Source organism: Thunnus thynnus, chromosome 3, assembly GCF_963924715.1.
Source record: "Thunnus thynnus chromosome 3, fThuThy2.1, whole genome shotgun sequence".
In the NCBI taxonomy this organism is placed as follows: Eukaryota; Metazoa; Chordata; class Actinopteri; order Scombriformes; family Scombridae; genus Thunnus; species Thunnus thynnus.
In genome coordinates this window covers 17,340,299-17,365,192 of record NC_089519.1, presented here as the reverse complement: position 1 = coordinate 17,365,192, position 24,894 = coordinate 17,340,299, and the positions used below count along the sequence as shown (strand labels likewise).

At 38.3% G+C, this 24,894-nt stretch overlaps 2 protein-coding genes across 2 annotated transcripts in view; both read left to right on the top strand.

The window, feature by feature from the left end:
* The window catches only part of LOC137179665 (snaclec alboaggregin-A subunit beta'-like), a 49,911-nt gene that overhangs the window by 16,568 nt on the left and 8,449 nt on the right, over window positions 1–24,894 (top strand). The gene's annotated exons all lie outside the window — the stretch shown is intronic.
* LOC137179651 (glutathione S-transferase theta-3-like) lies at window positions 7,023–20,889 on the top strand. Its single transcript, XM_067584484.1, has 5 exons — window positions 7,023–7,232; window positions 13,068–13,155; window positions 15,870–16,020; window positions 17,474–17,650; window positions 20,235–20,889. The coding sequence occupies exons 1-5, from the start codon at window positions 7,127–7,129 to the stop codon at window positions 20,430–20,432; spliced, it is 720 nt and encodes a 239-aa protein (XP_067440585.1). The 5' UTR covers window positions 7,023–7,126; the 3' UTR covers window positions 20,433–20,889.

The following is a 24,894-nucleotide window of genomic DNA, read 5'->3' as shown; positions in this document are numbered from 1 at the left end:
ACTAGGTAAACAGTAGCAATGCATCGTCACATCACAAAGTAATCCACCAACAATGTGAGCTTGCATCTACAGTATGTTATGGCACCTTGCTAGATGACGTCACATTGTAGCTAAAGCTAACTAAGCACTAACACGGACTAAGCAATCAACAATCTAATAGGAAGACACCTGGGAAGGTGCATGGCAAGAAATATGTTGATTAGGCTCAAACAGGCACATTTGCCACATACTCATCAATAGAGAATAAAATTAAGTTATTATTTGGTGCCAACAACTGATGCAAACTTGGGAGAAATCTTCATTTACAATACATTTCCAAAAATATTTAAAGTGAATAGGAAATCAGTTTGTACAGGGACCCCCAACAGCCTTTTGGAGAAGGTTCCGCACCCCAGTCCACCTCAATGCCCTGTACCATGCCAGAGAAAATGTAAAGAATGACATTTTCACACAGCTCAAATACAAAGCCTTCTCCTCCAAGCACTCAGACTGCCCCAGTGGAGTGATGTTAAAGGACAGAAGACCTCCTGGCTAATCCTGCCACTCCCTGAGAGCAGCACAGACAGGAAGATGATGTACACACAGTCATTGTCCCATTGATCAGATAGAGTACGATTCTCAGCAAATGCTCTCAAGGACCTCAGCAGAGCTTCACAGACCTTCCTCACCAACCTGTGCAGCAGCCTAGATGATCGGACCCCAGCCATATATCTCTGGCTGGTGTTTTCATGAGGTGTCCCAGTTTGGGGGCGTTAAGACTGACATTAGCTCTGTGTGAAAAAACGCAGCCCTCTTATTCAGTTGAATGGGGTTAGTGTGTTGATGCAGCATGCATACCATGGCAGAGGGCTTGGTAAAACACCACAGCAGTCATTAAACAAAAAAGTTAAACCAGGCTTAACAGTTGTTGAGCGCATATTCATGGTGGATTACTTTGTAACGTGAACACTGCATTCTGTTTGCAATTATTTTGAAATTATCATGGCAGATAAAACAGTTACCAGAGTTGTAAAATACTGTCTGAGTATCACAAACTGCTGTGTGGTGTTTTGGAGTCTGATAACCCTTAAAAACATTCATCTGTGGCTCCAACTGACTTCCTGGATTTGTATTTCATGTCTCACTGGTACCCATCAATGCAGCCCCTTTCATTGTTTTAATGCAGGGCTGTGTTCGGTCTAAACGCTGCCTTAGACACAGCCAGCTGTCTACAAGCTGGACTCCAGACTGAGAGAGGACAGACATTCCATTTTTATAATGCTGTTAAACATGACAGAGAGAGTGAGAGATACAGGCAGACAGATTTTAGACAGACTGTATTTTGGGGATTTAAGGAGCCACAATAAGAACAGCCTCACAAATAAAAAACATAATGAAAACACCCTTGAGTAATCAGACAATAACAATAAGAGGCATGTTTTAAAAAATGTCCTTTAGATAAGACATCTCTCATTTAAACAGGGCTGAAAATAAGATTGCCATCCACCACAGAGCACCATTGTTGAATAACTTGGATTGATCTTTACAGTGAAAGAATTCACAGCAATGGCCCCATGTATGATCCTCCACTGAAGATCCCCTGTTCTTTTGTTTAGTGGAGGTTTGTAGAGGAACCTCCATGCTGGTTCCTCCACAGCCAGCTTTTCCTCCACACTGTGTTAGCCCTGCTGTTCAGCTGAAATTTATGCAGCTCTTTAACGCAGTAGGTATACACAATTTTCCCCTTGAGTGTGTACATATGGAATCAGTTGTTCAAGTCTTTAAAAACATTTTAAAATGTAGTTCAGGGAAGGATCCCCCTAATCAGGCCTCTCCACACTGCTGCAGTATTCAGGCATTGTCATAATCCTTTCAGAGAGAGAGAGAGACAGATAACTTGGCATTGTAAATATCATTACATAGAAAAACAGTTCTACATTTGGAAGAAGTACAACGAACAAACGAAAAACCTGAGAACTTCAAACTTCCATCAGAGTACAATTAGTTGGTCACGTGATGATGGCTGACTGAGATGTGTTTTCCTTAATCAATACAGAAGCTATCCTATCTTGAGAGAGCAATCAAACATAAGAGGGTTTCAATGCTGACTTTGCTCAACTGTGCTTTTTCTCTCTCATGTAATTTTTGCAGAATGATGAAGTCACCTTTATGTATGGCTCGCTATTCTAACATGTTAATAATAACAAATGAGAGGCCCTTTTATTACCGATAATTTTGTAGCTGCAGAAGCTGTGTGTTGATCTAGGTGGCCAGAATAATAATATGCTTGTTATGTTGTGAGGGGGGAATGGGATATGGAAGTGTTTTTTGTTTTTTTCCCGAAGCGATTGCTCCTTTTAGCAGCATGTGCTCCTACAGCACTATTCATTGGGTAGCTCTTTGTTTAAATTTAAATTTTAGTTTTCCATAGCCTTTTATGCTCTATTGCTATTTTCATATTTGCATTGTTTTTTGGGCATGAAGATGTTTTTTCCAGCACAGTTCATCTGCCAAATTATAGTGAACTGCACTTTCTTTTTCTAATGGGTTGTTTTTCTTTTTGAAATGGATAATTTTAAGTTGTACTCTACATCATAAGTAACACAAAAATCATCACACTGAATGTCTAAGGTATTATTCACATGGTGAAGAGATGTAAAATACTTTCCATGCTTAAAAAAGATAAGGTGCAAGTAGCACTGTTACAAGAAAGACTCACCTCACTGATCTTGAACACTTAAAATTAAAACAAGACTGGGTTGGCCAGATTTATTAATCCTCATTCATCTCAAAAATGCTTATGCCCCGTATACTTTTGAAAGCTTATTTTACTCCAAGTTATTGGCTGTTATCTCTTCAATTTGCCCACCTTATGTAGTACTTGCAGGGGAGAGTCATCAATCCACAAGAAAAAAACTTTACATTGTCCTCTCTTCCTCATCACTTTCTCCCACGAATTGCTCATATTTTTGTCTCAAGATTAATTCAAATTTTCACTCTAGCCCTTCTAGCATGCACGAATTATGACAACCTCAGTCAGGATTTTTTTCCCCAAGTGTTTTTATTCTCCTTTAGGCATGAATTTGCATGCTGTCCATGTGAGTTTTGCACTCAGGTGGACAGCATGCGTTTGAGTTTTCGACTTAAGAAATATGTATTTAACTAACCAATGAATACAATGATATATTATGTGAGAACTATAAAATAATATATATTTTTTAATGCTGTCAAACTAATGTTTTAACATATTTTAACATATTCTAATACTGTTCAATGCAATGCAAAAACATTGAACCTTGCTCCTGACTCCTCAGCCTCTCCCCTCTCTCTTACTGCATTTATTAGTACATGAGCTACAGATAACTTCAAATGCTGAAGATCCTTCTTTTCTAATCCAGACATTCTGCTGACGTGCCAGGCATTCCCTCAGCATCCTCAGCCCCCTCAGCATCCTCAGCATCCTTAGCTCCCCCAGGATCCTCAGCCCCCTCAAAACTGCAAGTTACATTCTAATAACATAAATCAATTGATTTACAGCCAAAAAAGTTACTGCAGATGACGTATTTTTGAGAACAACAAAGTTGCAGTCATAGTATAAATTGTAGTTGAAATATAGCCAGCCATGCATGATGTTCAGCTTAGTGGAAAGATGATTAATCGTCATTTTCTCCCAACATAAAATCAATACTTGGAAATTTTAACAATTGTATTACCCCTTAGTTGTTACTTGATGTTACAAAATTATATTTACCTTCAAGGGTCTCCTACCACAGAAGGATTGGCAAGATATTCCTGAGCTGCTGAGTGTTTCCGGCCGTCTATCAGCCATCTTGGTTTTGGAAATTTGTGTTGCACTTACAAAGGCTGGCCAGTGGATGGCAGTGTATGGAATATTGCACTAGCGTCCATTTTGGTGGCTGATGTGTAACTATACCATGAAAACCCATGCATATATAGGAAAATGGCTTTTGAATAGCTGTCCACTGTAGTGACCACTATGCATGAAAGGGCTAGGACTGTTAATATCTCACTTCATTAAGATTAAATATTTTTTATCGTGAGACAGTAACCATGTAGATTCCAAATATGTGGTCAGTTTATCCAAATAACACCTGTTTGTTAATCTGCTGCTATGTTTTCAGAGATGTGAGGAGCCGCTGGTTGGATGAACGCAGCTGGTCATCTCAGCTGCTAACAGCTCATGATCTGATGAACTGATCTGTATGTGTAAATGTATTATCTAACTAGTGATGTAAAGAAAAGATTTTATAGAGACAAAATAATTATGCTTGATTAATAAACTTGATACTGGTTCACTGTGTGTGTGTGGGGCAAGCATTAAGCTGTGAGTGCCAGTATACCCTTGGTGCCGACATGGATTTTCTTGCCCTGACCTGCTGCTATTCTGGCTAAAAATCATAGCTAAAAATACCAAAAATGAATGCTTCTGGTTCACCTTTTGATAATAAAGATAAAAAAATTAAAATTTAAAATTTAAAAGTGCCCTAATTTTGCATTTTGTAGTAGGCCTAATGGAAACTGTATTTTTCGTGTTTGACTCGCTATAAGAAAATCCATAATGAGGAGACAACACAAAATTCTATTTTCAGGAAAAAATTAAAGGAAAACGGCTCTATTTCTGTTTTGAAAATGTTGGTTTTTTTAATTATCCTAAAATGCTATTTTTGTCTATATGCTAAAATTCTACTGAAATGCTCCCAAAGTAAACAAACAATGTCATGAAATTCAATTTGCATCTTGGATTTACATGCAGTTGGTTTCCACTGAAAGATGACAACAAGTCTAGTGGTCTGATGTCTGCATCATCTTTTACACTGATCATTTCATACTTGTCATTCTGCTCCACCACATATGAATACAGGTGATCATCAAAGTATTTCACAGTTAAAATTTTAAGAAAAATGACCACCTCTTTCTTTTCACAATTGGGAAGCAGGTGTACTCCACCCGTGTCTCCAAGGAAATGCTCTCCTCTTACGTTTACAGTCACAGTTTAAAGCAAGTACCCAATCAGTTCTACGTCTGACCAGCACACAGAGTGAACCACATGAATTGTACTGCAAGTGCCAATATCATACCCAAGTGATTTCAAATTTTCAATGAACAGATAACTTTTTTCCAAAGATCCAACCATGACTGGAAAGGCATTTGGGATAGTTATTTTTTGTCAGTGGACCATTAAATTTCCAACTGAACATACTTTGAATTTGATTCTTATAAACTAAAGTCATAGAAATATTTATGAAATTACACACAACATGAACATGCCTTTTTGAGCTTGCACAGAAATTTCACACACCATAACTTAAAAGTGGGCCAAACTCTATCATCATGTGCCAATAGTGAGTCATAAAATAATGCTTTATGAGCAGCCAGTCTGGATAAAGACTCTTGAACAAATTATGGTGATCTATAACAAACTGCTTTAAAAAGACAGAAAGTCCACTGTTGTATGTTCTATGAGAGAGAGTGGCTGCAGAGATGGGCTCCTGAATATGTCTATACAATACATCTCAAACTTGGACCTAAAAAGGGGGACATTTTGCAAAATAACCTTCAAAACAATCTTCAGAAAAGAAGAGGTAACAACATTAATCAGCAAGAACAGAAGAGGAAATATGCAATTGCTTCATATTGATTCAGTGCTTCAAAAATATTTCTTTTCCCCATCACTACTGTGGATCCTGCATTAACAAGTATTTTGTTTGTTACTACAACATAGGAATGGGTGATACCAAAATTTTATCAATAATGAAACTTTCTTAAATGGGTATGTGATTTCTTAAAATAATAGTTTTAGGAGAAAAAAAAAGATCATTACACCTGAAGGCAAATCACATGACACAAACCAGCCATCGATAACAAAATCATTACAAAAGCAAATATGAGTACAGTTAAATAAAAATGTTTGTGCTCATGAGTGTAGAAAAATAGATATTATTATTAAATACAAATAGTCCAGTATTTTACAGAAAAACTGATTAAATAATAATGGAATAAATAAATTATTATATTTGAATAAATTAAATTAAGATATTAACAACATAAAATGTGCACATTTGCACTTTCTTAAAGATTTCTTAATCCTCTTAAACAGGCAACTTCCACTCTACATATTCAACTATTTAGGCTTCCTGAGAGCAATGTTCAGAAAAAAATCACCCTATTAATTTTTTTGCATTCTGACATTTCTTCAGGAATGAAATTGGACTTGGAACTAGCAATTGAGATCATAAACTCATTAGGAAAGTGTTTAATGGGATCATAAATCAAGTGAGAAGCAGGGTCATTTTCTCATAGACTCCAATACAATCAGACTTCTTTTTGCAGCCAGTGGAGTTGCCCCCTGCTGGCCATTAGAAAGAATGCAGGTTTAAGGCACTTCCGCATTGGCTTCACTTTTCAAACTGGGAACTATCCGCTTGGAAAATATTAACTATAAATAGCCTACGTGTGCTCTAGTGTTTATATAGTGCGGGAGGGGTCATGCTTGTCACCCCTGAGCATCATCGAGCCACCATTTCAGGCCAAATAATTCTGAACACAGAAATAGTGAAAAACAGTTTAATGCTCTAACTGCACAATTCAGTACTACATAGTTCACAGTCTTTTCACATGTTTTCAGCAATTATTTTCTTACATGTATAGTGTGTTTAAAAAGAAATCTCTTTGCCTTTAATAGTATCATATCAGATTATTGCACAGTGCCGGAAGCAGCAGAGAGTACAGAGATGAAGCAAGAGCATTCACTCCTTACCTACTTTCACTGAAATCCCTCTGTAACAGTTCTTCAATTTATCTCGACTGAATGCTCAAATTACTTTAATAGCAGCTATACATCTACGAACTGTTACTATTTGGTACAGTGAAGAATATCCATGTATCCAGTATCACGTTTCAACTTTATAGAAATCCAGATGAAAAATCCCCTATGAGAAAATACAGACCAGCTGAGGTTCGTTGGACAGACGGGGCTTGTCTCCCACAGTTGACCTATCGTGAACCGGACATGAACTATCTTAAAATAAAGTGTCTTTGGCGTCTCGAGCAAAACAAGCAAACAGCTTACTTTTTAAAAAGCGCCATCAAGAAGTCACTGAGTAGAAAGCCGTGTTGCAGAGCAAGAATGGAGCTGTACTTGGATCTTTTCTCTCAGCCCTGCCGCTCAGTTTATATCTTCGCCAAGAAGAACAACATTCCGTTTGAGTTCAAGCAGTTATCTCTGCTGGACGGTGAGTTCACGTTCACACACAGCGACACACTTAGAATCCGTTTCCACTTCACAGACAGTAGTTTGCAGCCATGACACTGTAAATTCAGAGCTGGATAAAACATGTAGAATTTGATGTTGACTTCCATCTGCTATTCATATTCACGTAACATGTATAATAGAGTAAAGACGGGCTATGTAAAGTCCAGCTGAAACCAGAAAGTTCGGGGTAACATGAGCCACTTTTTACATTTGATGATTTTACTACAAAATGAAAGTGTATTTGTTTCAAATAATAGTTACTATATATACCTCAGGTTGTTGTGTACCCATGGAAATTAAAACAAGTTATCTAATTATTATGGTCTTAGGGTTAGGGTTAGAAAAGTTAGTCCTATGGCACAACTATGGCTAAATAGTGTTACCATTAAATACTGATATAAAAATTACACAAAATCAAACAAATTTGAGATAATTTTGAACTTTATTAATGCCATCAATTTAACAAAGGCAAAAACTCATACATTTCAGTGAAATGATATGTTTGTGCCCTGTTGTTCAACATGTTACCTAAACACTTTCAGTAAAGATTAAACTGTGATCTTTGAGTGTTACTACTAGCTACAGAAAGAATGTGTGTGTAAATGTGCTTTTGTTTAAACAGATAGGTGACAAATTAAAGGAAAACCTGGTCCAGGTTTGAATGCTGGACCCCCACAGTGAGGGGATCTGGTGGCTCTGTTATGCTGTGGGAGGCATTTTGCTGGCCTGGTTTGGGTCCACTTGTCCCCTTAGAGGGAAGGGTCACTGCTAATCAATACAAAGTAGTTGTGAGTGATCACCTTTATCCTATGATGAAATATTTCTATCCTGATGGGAGTTGTTTCTCCCAGAATGACTGCTGTGAAAATTTAAGATGAATCCACAGAGAGCAAGTTGTCTTTCAGAGTTTTATTGCAATATCCAGAATACATATTTGCAAGTCCAGATCTCCCAGTTTGTTAGGCTGAAGAGATATTGAATGAAGTTCAGTGTTGGTATTTGCATATACAGCCACATGCATCACAATCATCCCATATTCATCACCCTAACAGTTATTTTTAATTAATTCACCGTATCTCTAGGGAGTTTCTTTCGGTCTCTGCTGAGAATTAAGAGTTGAAGGCCAAATCCTTATCTGCCTTTCCTCCCTGGACATTCCCTCTAAAGTTACAGTGACCGAGTCCCACGCCTCACCTTTGGACCTAGGAACATTTTCATATGGGAAACGGAGATTATAAAGTCTTACAATGACCTTTTGACTATAAGGCAGTGTGACATAATCTTAAGACAATAACATAAGTATATGTTTCCATTTCAGTGACAATGCCCCAGTTCACAGGGCACGAGGGGTCACTGAATGGTTTGATGAGTATGAAAATTATGTGAATCATATGCTATGACTTTCACAGTCACCAGATCTCAACCTATGTGAACACCGATGGGAGATTTTTAGCTGACGTGTTAGACAGCGCTCTCCACCACCATCTTCAAAACACCAAATGAGGGAATATCTTTTGGATGAATGGTGTTCATCCCTCCAGAAGAGTTGAGAGACTCTAGAATCAATGCCAAGGAGCATGGAAGCTGTTCTGGTGGCCCAAGGACAGGTTCACAATTTCTCAAGTCTGTCTTAAAATAACAGTCAGGTGTCCATATGAACAGTGAAAGAGGTTTTCCTCACTGTAATCATTCCTCGTGGTCATAATGGCTATTAAGAGATCCCTTTCAAATGTGCTTTCAATGTAAGTGATGGAGTCCACAGTGTGTCCACACAGCCATTTTGTGCAAAATACATTTAAAAGTTGATGTGAAGCTTATATTAGGCTTCAGCAGTCTGAGTTAGTCATATCAAGTGGATATCTGCCACATTTACAGTATTTTTAGCATCGAATTCCCTCTTTGTGTTTCCTCGGACAGTGTTTCCCTGTTGAGCTGCGGTGGAACTTTGGCACTAAAAAGACTAATGTTGAAAGATATCTACTTGATTTGACTCATTTGGACGCTGAAGCTTCATATTAGCTTCAGATAAACTTTTAGATACATTTTTGCACAGGAGGACTGTGGATTTTGTCCCCCATCATTTACATTGTAAGTGCATTATGAAGGGATCTTCTAATGGTCAATATGAACAGGAGGAATGATTACTGCAAGAAAAACATGTTTCACTGTTCATTTGGGCTCCTGACTGTTGTTTGAAGACTTGACTTGAAAAATTTTTCAACCTGTCCTTTTAATACTTCCTCGGTCAAAAGAAACATTCAACAAAAGAAAGTTTTGTCTTTAGTTGAACTGCTCACATCTCATGCCCACAGTTACCTTTGATGATGGGTCATAATGAAAGCTCACTTAAATTTAAGGGCAGGAACTGCTGCCTTAACTTACCTTGAGAAATATTTAAGAAAAACATGTTTTTCTACAAAAGTCTTTTTTTTTGCAACAAAAGAACATTATGCAAAAGCAGCTGTAGAAGAACCCTGCCTAAATGAAAAGAAAATCTAAATTTGGCAACATTTTAGTTTAGGATAAATAAACAAGTTTATGAAGTCAACTTTTGCTACTTTACAGTTTTGATACTTGTTACAAACGTATTTCAGCTGTTTCCCAGAAAGGTGTTAAGGTTGGATATGCAGCCCTATCACACAGGAGTTTCTCTTGTATTGAAGCTATATGAAGAACAGCATGTAGGGTCTAATGAGCAATAATATGAGCTATTCACCTTATATAGCCCTTCCCATTTTTTCTCTTCCAGTTCGAACATATGATTTCTGTTTTAAACACTGGCAGAAAGAGGAAGTGTAAACAGTGATAAACAACAAAGATAATTTGCAATATATGGTGACAAAATTTGTTTACATCTATAAGCAGTTAGTTTGCAGTAAATTAGCTGACATGGATAACATGGTTAACACATGGGAGCATACTTTTTTCTATGCTGCAATGGTCTGATGGTGTCAATATTGGGTATTAATGAGAAAGAAATTCACTGGTATATATTGTATTGTGTGTATATATACAGATTCCCACCAGACCTAGACAAAGCTTTACAGAACTCTCCCTTTCACATGATATCCATATGACTTTGTCCTGCTGATACCCGCGAGACCCTGCCGTCTAACATATAACCATACATGGTACACAATGCAAGGTACAGATTTTTCTATCAAGCTGTCACTTTCTTAATGATAGTAGCCTAATCAGTTGCACAGGTTTGGGGTACATTTCTCCAGCCATACAGAAATAGGCTAATAGGAGATGTCACAGAAAGTAGCTATAAGTATAATCATATCACTAGGATCCAAAGTTTATTATTAGGATATTCAGATGTCCACCTTTTTTAAACTGAAAGTGTTAGAATTGCTGTATATTGATTCAACCACTCCATTGCTGCTTGAAATACATATCTTTATATAGTTGTCTCTGTCTCAGAACCAGAATGCTGTGTCTCAGGGAGTGCACCCCTGGAGAGTTGAAAGGAATTAACAAGTAATTTAACTATTTCATCTGCATTCATGTGTGAATGCTGACATCATCAGTTTAAAGAAAAATCAACACATACCAGTGTCCTAGTTTTGGTGTTGGTAGTGGCAAAATAACTATGGAAAAGGTGAAAAAATGGCACCCTAGAGAAAGATGTAATACCCGTATCAATATTCAAGCCTATTGCTTTTGACCACCACCTTAAGGTTGGTATGAGCATTACATCTTTCTCTATGGTGCTGTTTTTGAGTGTGCAGTATTTTCTCCTTTTTCTTTAGTTATTTTACCACTACTAGCACCAAACTAGGACACTGGTGTGTATTGATTTTCCTTTCAATTGATAACTCGAGCATTCACACATGAATGAAAATCACATTAATAGGGCTGTAGTCTGCTGGTCGACTGGTCGATTAGTTGGTCTATATGCTCTCATCCGACTAAATTCTGATTGGTCGAATAATCTCTGTGTTATTTTCATAAGGAGAAAAGTGCTATATCAATAGCTTTCTAGGAGTAATCCATTATTTCCTGCGGCGGGAGGGACAGACTAACAAATTACCTGTGAAAACGGGTGTATTCAAAACACCCCGTTGTTTTCACAACTTTGAACTTGCCCAACCTAATGGAGACTGCTCGGTCTAACTGTACTCAACGTTTACTGAACTTTAGCTGAATCTGTGTTCCTCCCCGATGACACAGCGAGAACCCCTGCCAGCCCCCCCAAAATATTTTTTAATATTTAATAGCGTTTGAGAGTCTCTGTGCAGCGCTGTTCCGGTACGTGAGTCAACCTCTGTCTGGCGTATCTCCGTTAAGGAGTATGTTTGCGTAGCGAGTGGGAAAGAGCGAGGGGCAGAGAAGTGACGGTGGATGCCAGCGGGGCAGAGGAAAAGGTTAGTAGTAAGTTGTCAATCTGGCAGTAGATGTACAGTACAGACTACAGTGTGTCGGTTAATAAATGCTAAAAAGTCACGTCTGTTGTTTCCCCAAATGCTGGAAAAGTAAAGGGAGTTAGCTCCAAAGTTAGCAACAATGGGTTAGCATAACCTGAAGACACAAAACAGAGAAATACAGAACTGAGAAATGTGTGGCTGCCGAGTTTACTGTGCACTCTGTCCCGTTAATTGTCTGATTTTTATCAGTTTATATTTATAAGGTGTTCAGCCACTGAATAAAAGGCAGTGAGTGACAAGCCAGTATGGAGCAGAGCTTCGGTCCTAAGCAGAGTCTTGTGTAGAGGTTTGGTACACTGTGTTCCCTGGTCAGCAGTGGTAAGAAAATGCATGGGGGGGAGACTTGAGCTGTAGCTATGGTCGCCAAGTGTGAAGTCCTCCCACTGGGTCCCAAAGTCTCTCTGGGAGTTTGGCACATTTGGTTGATCCACGGCCTCATGCTCCATGCTGGGTATTGCACTGTTACCTAGTGAAATAGTAAATTGCATTTCTTTAACAATATGTAGCCTGTAAACAAATATAATAATTTCCCCACTGTAGACTACTGTAAATGAGACATTTTCATTAACTATCAAATTATCCACAATAATGGCAAATGATCTGATCTGTACTTTGCCAGATTACGTGGTCATTATTAGCCTATATTTAGCCATACGGACAGCCATAGATATGCAATGTGTCTCAGAAGTACGTATACATTAGAAGGTATATGTTAATTCCTGGTGTTAAACATTTCATAAGTATAATCTGTAGTATTAGGTAGTGAATGTTTAAACTGAATGAGGAATTAATTTGGTAACAAACTTTACATGATACAGCCTTTGTTTTTTGACATTATTGTTGTTATTGTTACAAATTGTACACATACTTTTTAACAAACCAGTACAAATGCGAAGCTGATAATTGATAATTTTACATACCTGACTGCCTGACGTGGTTTCTTCAACAGAGCTTCATAGCCAAGCCACTTCTCCAGGGAGGGATGCTCTTTTGTTGGCTTTTTATCTACAAAGTAGAAGGAACACACAAAAGGGTTTGGTTGGGTTTTTCAGGTTCACACCATTCAACCAGAGTCTTAGAGCTTCATCTTCCTTCTGTGGTGGGTGCAGGTCATATGGGCCCCACTGGTATTACACTGAGACTGAAGTTGAGGTCAATGTTCAAAACATTCCTGTTGTAAAGATTCCCGTTGTTTCTTCCAATTAGTATGGCACCCTCTTAGTGGCACCTTCTTATAATACTTGTCATTTTTCAATCAATAACGTTATTGTTGTTGTCAGCTAGCTATAATTGATAGCTAGCTAACACAATCGGAAGTGCTCCACTGACACCTGGGTTACCATGGTAAATAGTAAAATTTTATTGTTTGTGTGTGTTGGTTTCAGGTGAGCAGTATGGGGAAGAGTTTGGAAAGATCAGCTTGATAAGAAAAGTCCCTGCTCTTCGAGATGGAGACTTCTGCCTGGCTGAAAGGTGATTATTGAAATACAAATGCTCTTCCACATAAATCATGAGGGCACTTTTCACATGGAGCAGGTCTAGACCATAAAACCCCCCCTTTAACGGGAAGAAACCTCAAGCAGAACCCGGCTCTAGGTGGGCGGCCATTTGCTTTGACCGGTTGGGTTGAGAGAGAGAGAAGAGGGTGGGGGCGTGGGGACACAGAAGCAGAGCAGCAACAACAACAACAATAGATACATGACTAGAAGCAACAAATAGCAACAACAGCAGGAACAGCTGGTGAAGGACAGAAGAAGGACGTCAACACGTCAGCATGGTTTATGGGGTTTCCTGCGGATGAGAAAGCACAAAGAACTCTGGGGAAGAAGTCAAGTTAGTAACATGCATTAATGGTAAAAGAATACATACGGATGGAGAAGAGGAGAGAGGAGCTCAGTGCACCATTGGAAGTCCTCTGGCAGTCTAGGCCTATAGCAGCATAACTAAGGGCTGGTTCAAGGTGAGCTTGGTCGGCCCTAACTATAAGCTTTATCAAAACGGAAAGTTTTAAGCCTACTCTTACGGACCGAATCTTGAAGATGGTTTCACAAGAGAGGAGCCTGATAGCTGAAGGCTCTGCCTCCCATTCTACTTTTGGCAACTGTAGGAACCACTAGTAAACCTGCATTCTGGGAGCTAGTGCTCTAGTGGGGTAATAGGGTACTATGAGCTCTTTAAGATATAATGGTGCCTGACCGTTAAGGGCTTTGTATGTGAGGAGAAGGATTTTAAATTCAATTCTGGATTTTACTGGAAGCCAATGCAGCGAAGCTAAGATGGGGGAAATTATCTCTTTTTCTAGTTTTAGTCGGTACATGTGCAGCTGCATTCTGGCCCAGCTGGAGAGTCTTTAGAGACTTGTTAGGGCAGCCTGATAATAATGAGTTGCAATAATCAAGCCTAGCAGTAACAAATGCGTGGACTATATTTTCTGCATCTTGTTGAGGCAGGATGTGCCTGATTTTTGCAATATTATGTAAGTGAAAACAGGCAGTCCTTGAAATTTGTTTTATGTGGGACTTAAAGGACATACCCTGATCAAAAAGAACTCCCTGATTCCTTACAGTGGTGCTAGAGGCCAGGGTAGTGCCATCGAGATTAGCTAAATCATTAGATAAGGTGTTTAGGGCCAAGCATAATAACTTCAGTTTTGTCTGAGTTTAGTAGCAGAAAATTGCAGGTCATGCAGGTCTTTATGTCCTTAAGGCATGCTTGGAGTCTATTTAACTGATTGGTTTCATCTGGCTTCATTGATAAATATATTTGGGTATCATCTGCATAGCAATGAAACTTTATAGAGTGTTTCCGAATAATATTACCTAAAGGAAGCATATACAAGGTGAATAGTATTGGTCCAAGAACAAAATCTTGTGGAACTCTGTGTCTAACTTTTGCTTTCATGGAGGATTCATCATTAACATGAACAAACTGAAATTGATCTGATAAATAGGACTTAATACAGCTTAATGCAGGTCCTTTAATGCCAATTAAATGTTCTAGTCTCTGTAATAGGATTTGATGATCAATTGTGTCAAATGCAACAGATCTAACAAGAGAAGTACAGAAGATCTAACAAGACAAGTACAGAGACAAGTCATTTGTCTGATGTAGTCAGGAGGTCATTTGTGATCTTCACCAGTTTGTCTCTATGCTATGATGCACTCTAAACCCTGACTGAAAATCTTTGAATAAACTATCGTTATCTAGAAAGTCACACAACTGATTGGCGACTGCTCTCTCAAGGGTCTTAGAGAGAAAGGGAAGGTTAGATATGGGTCTATAGTTGGCTAAGATGCCTGAATCGAGAGTAGGCTTCTTAAGAAGAGGTTTAATTACAGCTACTAAAGGACTGTGGTGCATAGCCTGTTTCTAAAGACAGATTGATCATATTTAGTAAGGAAGTGCTAATTAAGGGTAAGACATCCTTAAGCAGCCTAGTTGGAATGGGGTCTAAGAGACAGGTTGAAGGTTTGGATGAAGAAATAGTTGAAGTTAGTTCAGGAAAGTCAATTGGAGAAAAACAGTCCAAATGTATGTCAGGTTTTACGGCTGCTTCTAGAGTTCTTGAGTTTGTGGATACATCGGTGCCTGTTGAGGGCAGAGACTGTTGAATTTTGTCTCTAATTGTTAGAATTTTATCATTAAAAAGCTCATGAAGTCACTACCATGGATTAATAGAGTTATGACTCTTTGTCAGCTTGGCCAAAGTGCTGAAAAGAAACCTAGAGCTATTTTTATTCTCCTCAATTAATGATGAGCAATAGGTGGCTCTGGCATTACAGAGGGCCTTCCTATATGTTTTAAGACTATCTTAAATGTTAAAAGAGATTCTTCTAGTTTGGTGGAACATCAAATCCTTTCAAATTTTTGTGATATTTGCTTTAATTTGCGGGTTTATGAGTTAAACCATGGAGCTAACCTCTTGTTTTATCATTTTTCTTTTCAAGGGGCGATGGAGTCAAGTGTTATTTGCAATGAGCCTGCAGCACTATCAACAAGATTATCAATTTGGGAGGGACTAAAATTAGCATAGGAGTCCTCTGAAGTATTGAGACATGGCACTGAATTCAGCAATGATGGAATTGCTTCCTTAAATTTAGCTACAGCACTGTCAGATAGGCATCTAGTGAAGACATTTTTGTCTAATGGCGTGTTTGTGATGTGATGTGTGATGTTTGTCTCTGCAGCATTGCCATCCTGCTGTATCTGGCAGAGAAGTTTAAGACTCCAGACTTCTGGTACCCAGACGACCTCCAGCAGCGTGCTCGCATCAATGAGTACCTGTCATGGCAGCATATGGCCATCCGTATGCATGGATCCAAGATGTTCTGGCTTCGGGTATGTTCACTAACGCCTGTAATCATCTCCTGCATGATAACGTTTTGACTTTTCTCCAAACTAAAGGACTAAGGGGTGAAGTGAGCAAAAAGGAAAATACCAGTCCAGTGTTGTAAGTTAGAGACAGTGATCCAGGCTTCCTGCTTCTTTCTATTGTTCCTGCTGGTGTGTGCAGTTAGAAAGGTCAGGGCTTGTTTTGCACCTTTTACTGCTACTGAGCCCAATACAGTGAGAGAGATAACACATCAGTGTTAACATCAAGCTTGAAACTGGTTTTGAAGAAGTTGCATCCTGTTTCATTTTCATTTCATATCAGTGCTGCATCCATTGCACTCTGATTTCTGTAGATCAACCAAACATAAAGGAAGGAGATTATTCCCGCAGATGCACATCAACATAAGAGATTTACATGAAACATAGAGAACCCTGGTTATTCACATAAAATATAGCCTAACATTACTTAGGATTCTGACCATCTGTTTCTATACAGAGTCACATCACTTAGACAGAACACAAAGAGTCAATACAGTCCATTCTTTGCATTACAAGTGTTAGTCAAACTGTCAAACTCATTTTACATAATTTAAACAAGTGGTTTGCCACCTTTTTGGCTTGTTGCCTGTTAAAATTCAGTCATGAATGTATATTAAAGGTTTTCCTTGCTGTAATAATTTCTCCTGCAATACTGGCTATTAAAAGATCCCCTTCAAATGTGCTTTCAATGTAAGTGGTGAAGGCCTGTGTCCACACAGTCATTTTGTGCATTTAAAAGTTTATCTGAAGCTTTTATGAGGCTATGAGTTACTCATTCCAAGTGGATATCTGCCACATTTAGTGTCTTTTTAGCATCAAATTCCCTGTTTGTGTTTCCTTGGACAGTGTTTCCCTGTTGAGCTGCGGTGGAAGTATAGTAACAAAAAGAGGGACTTTGGCACTAAAAAGACTGTAACATTGAAAGATATCTACTTGATTTGACTCATTTGGACGTTGAAGCTTCATATTAGCTTCAGATAAACTATATAACAGATAAATGCATTTTTGCACAGAAGGAGGACTGTGGATTTTGTCCCCCATCACTTACATCATAAATGCATTATGAAGGGATCTTCTAATGGTCAGTATGAACAGGGGGAATGATTACAGCAAGAAAAACATGTTTCACTGTTCATTTGGGTACTTGACGGCTGTTTTAAGACAGACTTGAAATTGTGAACCCGTCCTTTAATGCCTATATTTATTGGCAACTGATTTAACATGTAATTATGTATTTTACAGCAAAACTACTTTGTCTTGTTCGGCAATAGGTAGAGGGGAGAAAGAGGGAGAGGAAACTTCTTTTGAGTTGGAAAACAACAACTGCAATACAGTCAACATCATGTTGACTGTGTTGATCATGTGTAATTTCATCTGCTCTCCCCGAGGATGAAACATTGTTTTTATGTTTGGGCTGTAGCTTTTGATTCCCAAGGTTCTGGGTGTGGATGTCCCCCAGGACAAGCTGGATGCAGCATTGGAGGATCTGAACAGCTCTCTGAAACTCATCGAAGAGAAGTTCATCCAGGATAGGCCCTTCATTGCAGGGGAGCATGTCTCATTGGCCGACCTGGTTGCCATTGTGGAGGTTATGCAGGTGAGTGTAGTAAAATGGTCCACATTGATAAACCAGTGTGCGTGCACGTTAGCCCAGTGCAAGAGATATCATGAAAATGTCATCATGTTTCAGACTGAATGTGTTTTTCCTACTTTCTATTTGTTTCACTAGATTTAAAACTAGTTTGGGACAGGTTGTCTTGTTGTGTCTGAGTTTCTATACTAGTGGCAATCTGAGATTCTGTACTGACACCAAAAGAATATGGCTTCCAATATTGTACTTTGAGGAATATAAACATAATTTTCATAAACAAAAGGAGCTAACTTTCTCAAAGGGGCAATAGAAAGATACGGGCAGCCGTAAAATAAAATTTGTTTTACTGTCAACGTTTGAAACTAAAGCTGCATTCATTGCTGTTTGGCCACTTGGAGGCAGTAGAAGAACGCTGATGAGAGCAGTGAGACTGGTTGTTTATATCAAAATAATGGTTAGTGTAGCTTTAAAGATATACTATTCAGGATTTTCTTAAAAAACAGTGTGAGCATGGCATTAGTTCAGGCAAGCCACAAAGTCAAGCTCAACTCACAAACTCAACTACATCAGCTAGCATCTGATCTCAAGCCAGCCTACGTTAGCTGATGGCTCAGCTGATACCTTCTATGCATTCAATTTGCAAATCTCATACAGGTTGCCTTATTCATAGCTGCATCAGCCTGCCTACCCTTGCTGCTTCATCCACATGTCGCTTGCAACCCATTTCCACCCCAGTTCCTCCTTACTTGCTATTTCTCACTTAAACAATGTCATTCTGTTGTCATTGTTGCCTGCTGTTCTGTACTTGGGGTCTTTGCTGGTGCGCTGGTGCCTTGGGCTTTCTATATAAGCACATGGAAGGGTAGGGAGGTCCCAGAACAGAGCCATACTGCAAAATATAACTACTGCAAATGGCAATAAAAATTTTCTTTTTGACTAAAGTGGTCTTGACTGAAATGCTGTAGTTCTTGTGTAAAAAATGAATATCTGACTGTGATACATTTTGACTGGGTCTTTTGAAGTAATCCTGCCAGCAAGCAGGTTAGGTTCACAGAGTAAGTTGCCGTGGCAACTGACCCAGAGTTTAAGTTTTAGTGTAGAGTGTAGAGTGTAAATTTGCTGGAACAGAAAACCTACAGTTTCCCTCATCTCAGGGTGAACAAGCTTTGAGAGTTTTCACCAAACCTGCTTTCTGGAGTACACTCCAGAAATGTTGTTGTGTTTTGTACCTCAGGGTCACTGCATGTTTGAGTGTGGTTAAAGTTACATTACAAAAAAAGAATAATAAAGTACCTTGCTAACACTGTTATATAGTTCTCAGGGCCCTGTTCTTCAAAGGAGGCGTAACTAATCCAGGCTAAAATAATCCTGTTAATTCTCATCCAGGTAATTTGGTTCTTTGAATGCAGTTTGAGGATTGATATGTTAATCCTGGATGAAGTCATCATAAATAACAAAGACGAAATGAGTAGAGAGTTGAAACCATGATCAGCATTCATATGATTGGCTGAGTGCTGGTCGTGTGATTGCTGTTACATGAGGTAGATGTGTTGGGAATCCCCCCCAGCATGCACTGGGGCAATAGCTTCATGGATCTAAGTCTTATTTTATGTGTTCCTGCATTGTTATACATTGTATCCCACATTGTGTCCACACTTTGATCACTGTTAAACAATCAGATATTACCAGTGAATGTGGTCAGACTGCCAGTGATGACAAATATAAGTCTGCTGTGAAAGAGAAAACTTATTAATAACTTTCTTAACAGTCAGCATCAATTGCATAAACATGTTTCAGTAAAGTGAGTACTGCAGTTAATCACTGAATAAGTTTCAGTGTTTCAAATATCAAATTAAATGTCATATGTTCTGGCTCCACTGGTCCTCTAACAGACATACATACATCATATTTTGAATGATGTCTTTCTGCTCAGAGTATACTTAACTGAATTTCAATTGGCTCTTTTTAGTGTACAAACTGTCATTTAGTTATACATTTTATCATGTATAAGTATAGCTAAATCTTCATTCTAAAAATTAACACCAACAGATCATAATGATTTGTCAATAACCTGCATGTTCTCATCAAAAATCCTAATTATATCAACATAATTTCATTATAAATCTAAGAAAGTGAGATATTTGTATCAAAAAATGAGTTCATGTTTTGAGTTCACCCTAAAACATCTTGGTCATGATCCAGTTAACTATCAATAAGCTGCACTCTAGCAGGTTTGGATTTAAGAACTTCAACATCATCAACATTCTAATCTGTATAACCTGATTATCCATCTATGGAGAACAGAGCCCAGTTCTTAAAGTCCACATGGACATGACAACATTTCAATCACTGTGGGTTTTCTTCAGGTCTAAAGTTACATTACCGACACTTTCATGGCCTTGTGTAATGAACAGATACCAGTGGCTGCTTGGAAGGTACAAAAACAGACTCAGAAATCAAAAACACTACAGTATTGTATTCTAGTGTTCATAGGAGAAAATATGGACAGTCACAGTGGATGGGCGAAGAGGTCTACATATACAGGCTTTCTCTGTGTGTGTTTGTGTGTGTGTGTGTGTGTCACTGACAGCCTGTGGGCTCCGGCCTGGACGTGTTTGAGGGGAGGCCCAGGCTAAGCGCATGGCGGGACAGAGTCCAGGAAGCCATTGGAAAGGAGCTGTTTGACGATGCCCACCAGGCCATCCTGGGCGCTCAGGAGAGTGTGAAACAGATGAGCACCAGCAAGATTCACCTTTTCAAACCCAAGATCCAGAAGTTATTCATGTGAAGAGGAGAACTGCTTCTGTCCTTGTCATGTCTGACAATACAGATAACTCAAAAAGCATGATGTTTCTCTGTTACTGGATAGTATACGGTATGCATTCCAAGCTTCTATTATGAACCCCCACTGTTTTAATGTAAAGAATAAGCACTAGGACATTGCACATTAATGACAGCATGTGATGTGTGGCACTGAGCCATTGAGGCAGTCAGACACAGTTCTGTTGTGTAACGCAGAGGAATGTGGAATGTGAAATGTGAGATAAGTGCTCCTCTGGGAGCTGCAGCATTTCTATGTCAACAAACAGTCCTGGAGAAATGTCCTTAATGCTACACTAAGGCCACAGTATATGAAGTTCCATGTGATGAGACATTGTAACACTCTCACAAGCCTTAATAAATAGCTTAATAAACTCTGATTATTCAGTTGAGAACAACAGAAGTTGTTCACACTGTGAAAATGATCTGTTTTATTGTTTGGTTCTTCCAGTGGTGATGTATGTGATGTAGAATCGTTGGCAGTTTTCAGTACTTGTTCAAACTGAATTCAGACAGCAGCACCCATGAAAATTGCAGCCAACAGTATAATTAGCAGATGAACAACATTTCTGTACAGGATCATTGGGATCAATAGTTGGACTTATTTCTTTTACTCATTTTTACAACATTGAGAAACTGTAGAATAACAACAGTAGGAAAGTTTAGCTTTTTGTAGTGGTGGAAAGTAACTAAGTACATAAACTCGGTTTAAATGCAATTTGAACATGAAATTATTATTATTATTATTATTATTATTATTACAATTAACAATATAATTCTTTGAATGTAGAAAAGCATATGTGTTACTGTATGAGACCTATTTTCTCCCTCAATGTGTGAAGAGTACATTAAGCAGCCAATGACTTTCCAGGAGATGAAAAACAAGACAATTGAAGATCTTGTATCATTTGCTCAGCAGCCTGCATTCAAGTGTGTTCAGGTAGGTTATGGTTAATGTAATGATTCCATGTATGCTATTTATAAATTCAGGGGTTTTTTTTTTGTTTTTGTTTGTTTGTTATGTAATTCATAACTTATCACATGAAACATGATTCAGAAATATGTTTTTTTTCTCTTTTGCCTGTATACTGGATTAAAGAAAAGATACTTTTAGTTTTACCTGGGCTAAGAAAGATTTTCTAATTTTGCAAAATCCATTTATTTGCAGTGACCTAATGGTTAGTGAGGCATTCAATTTCAACTGCAATATTTATAGTTGGGATGTCAAATGTACTTAAAAGTTTATCAACTTGTTATTCCTACTGAGGGAGCATATAAGGAGGTCAAAAGATGAGGCTCAAATGGACATTGTTGCAGCTAAACAGCTCCATTGTCCTCTTGTTGATAGTCAATCTGGGGCAATAGGAATCTATTAATTTGATGTAACACAAAATATATTTCAATTTCCCTGCTTTCTGCTGAAAATCAATTGGAGGAATGAATTTGACCTTCTAATAAATTTTTGGGACCATTGAAATGATTTCTATTCATATTTCAACACTTGAACATCTCATTACCAAGATATCACTGAATTTAAGAAAATATATTTCCATTTCCTTGCTTTCTGACATCCCAAAACTTCTCATTGTGGTCCACAACACCTTGCAGGACTACTGAGTGGAAGCATTTGCAATTGTAGAAGTCCACTGTGTTGTGAGGTGGTTCCAGGATGCAAATATGAGTGCCAGCCACAGCTCCGTCATGGAATCCTCTGACTATTTCTTCGACTTCTGCAGCTGAAGGTCTGTGAAGGTATCGTGGCTTTAGGGTGTCATTGATGTCAGCAACAACTTGTTGGGCGAACGCACAATCACTCGATAATACCACACCAATTAGGTGAGAGATTGGTGGCCAGCTTCCACAAGCATATTACCACACACAACCCCACTGCCTAGCGGTGTCTTGTATCCCGTCGAGTCAGCCTTGAATGAAAACTGTCACAGAGATGACAGAAGGTGGTTCTTCTCATTCTGAAGTTAAGCAGCCAATCTCTCTGTGTCCAGCTGTCACATACATGCTGCCACCAAGCATGACACCCAGATGTTCCTGCAAAAAATTAGAAAAAAAACAAAAACAAAAATAAATGCAAATACCATAATTTTCACAAACTCCTATTAAATAATTAAAAAACAAGGATTTAAATAAAACGCATGCAAGAAGGCTGTTTAAAATAAGCATTTATTTTCTTTATTTATTTAATCTACAATGAATTGACTGTTGAATAACTATTAGCCTATATGTTGACATGCTGTAGACATGCACTTGTTCTATTTCAGACATTGTTGTAATGTCATTAGTGTCACAAGATGGCAGTGGCTACACATGAAGTACCATATCAGAACTGTGAAAGTCACTGAATTTTCCATAACACGTTCCTGAAAATGTTTCACAATAAAAGTTTAATAGGACATGAATGGATTCTGTCGACTGAAACACCAGAGGGCTTTTATGTTGAAAGATGTAAAACAGGAAGTGTTGAAATTGCAAGAGTAGCCTTGCCTGTTACAATGTTGAACTGGAAGCATCTTCCCTACACTACTGCACAGAAAAATGTATCGCAACAAAGACACCATAATAAATCGCTTGTGACAGCTCATCTCGTGAAATAGACAACCACTCACCCTATCTGTCTCTTCTGAAACAGAGAGCTGCCAAGGCTCGCAAGGTTGCTTGTAGTCTTTGCTTCCTTACCTATCGGCGACGATACAATTTTTGCATTACGAGGATGTTCATTTGGCGAATTCGAACTGGTCTTGAGTATTGTGCTTGATGGTGCTGCTGGTTGTAATTAGGGGTGCAACGGATCAGAAAACTCACGGTTGGGATCATATCACGGTTTTGAGTCACAAATCGGATCATTTCAGATCAGCCAAAAAAACAAAAAAAAAACAAACAAAAAAAAAAACAGATATAAGAGATTTAACTACAACTTATAACTATAACTTCGATTCTCAATTGTTAAATTAAAGTGCAACATGAGGCATGATATCTTCATCTAAACATGGTAGTGAATAAAACAATAGCCTGTGTCCACATCATCAAAATTTAATGATGTCGACTGTTTGTGCATACACAGTGCATAGACAGTGTAGCCACACACACACGTCGTTGGTATGGAAGTTCTTTGGCATGAGTGAAGAAGACACAAAGCTCGCAATTTGTAATACCTTTAAGTCCAAAAAAAAAAAAAAAAAAAACTTATTTCATTCTTATAAAGAAAGAAAATAAGATTGTCAAAAATCAGAATCTGTCGGTCAGACTTTTACAACATTGGAAATCAGAATAGACCAAGAATATAACAGTGCATCATTATTATTAATATGAAATGGTGACAGCTCTGTCATTTTTGTTTAATGTAGACCTTTTTTATTTGTATGTCAGCTCTTTGACTGTGCCAGAGTGGAGCACTGGAGCCCATCTAGAAACTTGTTGTTATTATGCTTCTTTGTGTCTCTCTCCCTCCCTCCTTCTTTCTCTTCAACCCTACCGGTCAAGGCAGATGGCCGCCCACCTAGAGCCAGGTTCTGCTTGAGGTTTCTTCCTGTTAAAGAGGAGCTTTTCATTGCCGCTGTTGCTAAGTTCTGCTCATGGGGGAATTGTTGAGTTTCTGTAAATTAGAGTTCAGTCTTGACCTGCTCTATGTGAAAAGTGCCCTGAGATAACTTTTGTTATGATTTGGCGCTGTATAAATAAAATTGAATTGAATTGAATTGAACACTGGGGATTCAAGACTCGACTCAGACTCGAGATTTAGTGACTCGACTACAACACTGGTGAAGATAAAATATTTAAGCAACTTGTTGTTGTTACTTGAGTAAAAGTGAAACTACCTCAGTGTAAAACTGCAGTAAAAGCAGTCTTCCATTCAAGACTTTAGAATCCAGGGTGATTGTTTCAGACTGTAAATGAAAGTTGAATGTAGTAAATTTGAGGAGCAAAAGTTGGGCAAGGCAACACTTATAAATCACAACTTTTGTTGTATTGTAAAATGTAAAATTCATTACCTGACTTGTTACATGTACATTTTCAAAAAAAATACTGTCGCAAATAAGTCCCAAAATGAAAAGAGAACCTACTTAAAGAATTTTCCCTTGAATCAAATTTTTAAACCTTGACAACAGATAATTCACTCACAAATCATTTATTATCTACATAATTATAACACTGGAGAAAGCATCTTTCCTTTTTTCTAGGCTTTTAGCAAACTTGAACACATCAATCACCTGCAATTTTCTACTACTAAATTCAGATAAAACTGAAGTTATTGTGCTTGGCCCTAAACACCTTAGAAACACATTATCTAATGATAAAGCTATTCTGGATGGCATTACCCTGGCCTCCAGCACCACCGTAAGGAATCTGGGAGTTATCTTTGATCAGGATATGTCCTTTAACTCCCACATAAATCAAATTTCAAGGACTGCCTTTTT